The 2,123-nt window shown below is 66.7% G+C and overlaps 1 protein-coding gene across 1 annotated transcript in view; it reads right to left on the minus strand.

Annotated features, from left to right (window-relative positions):
• The window catches only part of MROH1 (maestro heat like repeat family member 1), a 54,230-nt gene that overhangs the window by 4,144 nt on the left and 47,963 nt on the right, over positions 1-2,123 (minus strand). The window contains exon 33 of the mRNA XM_007464605.1: positions 1,344-1,540. Coding sequence (XP_007464667.1) covers positions 1,344-1,540 — 197 coding nt within the window. The remainder of the gene's footprint in view (positions 1-1,343; positions 1,541-2,123) is intronic.

Genomic DNA, 2,123 nt, shown 5'->3' on the forward strand with positions numbered 1-2,123 from the left:
GGGGGGGGGGGGGGCCCTGGATGTGGGGCGCCCACACCGACTGCAGGCACAGAAAACCATTCCAGCCACGCGGTCACCGGGCAGATGCCCACGGTGCCTGCCAAGGAGTCCCGCACGGTGTGGGCAGGGCCGGGCCACTGCTAGGGCCCAGCAGCTCTGCCCCTGGCTCCACACCCTGCTCCAGGCCTCAAGGCCCAGAAGAGGTGCCCTCTGGCTACAGTGAACGGTTAGTGGTGAGGGGCAGGTATGGCCAAGGAGCAGGTTGACAATTCAGATGAGGTGCCTTCTCTGCCTGTTCACCCCACTGCCCAGACTTTCTGGGGGTGTGGCGTTTGCAAGGGTCTGACTTGCTAATGGTCTCCATCAGAGCCAAGGCCTGTACCTGGCACTGCACACATCCTGGCTCAGGGGTGGCCCCCCCCCCAGAACCCCTCTTTGGGCCATGGGGCTGTAGGCCCCACAGCTCAGACCACGGTGCTGGAGCCGGTGTGCTAGGCCCGGGGTTGCTTGGGTCGTGTCTGCTGGGCCGTTCACATTTCCACGGGGTCTGCACAGTCAGGCCAGGCCCCCTGACACAGCCTTCGCTGGAGTGGATGCGTTAGTTCTGTGGTGGGGCAGCCCCGCAGTGGGGCGGGGAGAGCTGACTCTGTCCCTCGTGTGTCCCCAGCCAGACACTGGGGAAGGGTGGGGAGGCGGCCAGGCTGACAGTCACTCAGGCTCCGGTGGCCCCAGGGCGTCAGCTTTCTCTGCTCATCCTGTGGTCCCAGACAGCTGTTTGGAGCCCTGAAGAGCCACCAGGGGGACCAGGAATGTCCCCAGGAGCTGAAACAGCTCCACCCCGCCGTCCCCAGGGTCCTGCCCCAGGACCCAGGGCCCCAAACCCCAACGAGAGGCAAGGGGAAGGTGCCTATATAGGCCAGTGGCACCAGGGGCCTGGCTCTGAGCCAACCGGGCATCACCCGTGTGGCAGCTGGGCCCTCCCCAACAGGGCTGGGGGACAGGGCCAACCCAGGTGAGAGGCCGCTCAGGGGAGGCAGGGACGCTGCTGCAGAGTTTCTGTTCGAAGGTGGGTGGTGCCCCAATCAAGTGTAGGAAGAGCCAGAACTTGGAGCTGAAGACTGAGGTCGCAAACACAGAGTGGGCTCACGCAGACCCTGCCGTACCCAAGCATTCCTCGCACTCCGCCCTCCCAAAGAAGGCGCAGTTCACGACCCACCTGATGTCCCCAGGAAGCCCCGCCCCGACTGTCCGCATCCCTCCTGCAGCCCAGGGAAGCTGCACCCCCAGCACGGACGGCAGCCCACAGACGAGGGTGCCAGGGGCGCAAGGCGGGGTCCGCTTACCTGCAGGGTTCCAGGCTCCGCGAGGCCAGGCCTGAGCTGGCGCTCTTCCTCTCCTTGGCCTGCAGGTTCCTGGGCAGCTGGACACCCACGGTGCAGCTGACCCGCAGCAGCAGCGCCGCAAACAGCTGTGGGTAGAGCTCCAGCACCGCTGGCCCAGACGCCGGGGCAGACGCGACCTCGTACAGCGCACAGGTGGCCTGGGGGCGGTGCCACCTCAGCCTCAGTCCTCCCCACCCCGGGCCAGGTCTAACGAGGCCGGCCACAGCGAAGGCTGGACCCTGCACCCCAGGACCCAAACTAGCCTGAAGCCCCACTTCCTTAGCAGGTACCCTGTGTCCCCAGAAGTCTTGGGCCCTGGGAGCAGCAGGAGGCGCCTACTGGGCAGAACGAGGAGCTCAGCCCTGGGGCAGGAGGCGGGCCCAGGGCAGTGTGGCCGCGGCGGGGACAGGCTCCCAGCATCTGCTCTCGGTGCTTTAGCAGGAGGGGGAGGAAACTCTCACAGCTGCTTTACTGTGGAAACGCTGCCAAGCTAGGTTTATTCTTTTTCCGCAGGGTGAAACAGAGGGCGCTCCCTCGGGGACTGACACCTGCGGGGGCTTTACGAGCCTGGGCTCCAAGCTCGCCTGCTCTGGTGCCCCAGTTGGCCGCCAGGTGCCTGCGGGGTGCCACCCAGGCCCCCCCCCCCCAAGGGACCCTCCCGCAGCGGCCACGCGGCCCCTTACCAGCCTCCTGGACCAGCAACGGGGAGGGGCCAGGCGTGCCGCCCCAGAGCTCACTCAC

Source organism: Lipotes vexillifer, unplaced genomic scaffold (assembly GCF_000442215.2).
Source record: "Lipotes vexillifer unplaced genomic scaffold, Lipotes_vexillifer_v1.1 scaffold394, whole genome shotgun sequence".
In the NCBI taxonomy this organism is placed as follows: Eukaryota; Metazoa; Chordata; class Mammalia; order Artiodactyla; family Lipotidae; genus Lipotes; species Lipotes vexillifer.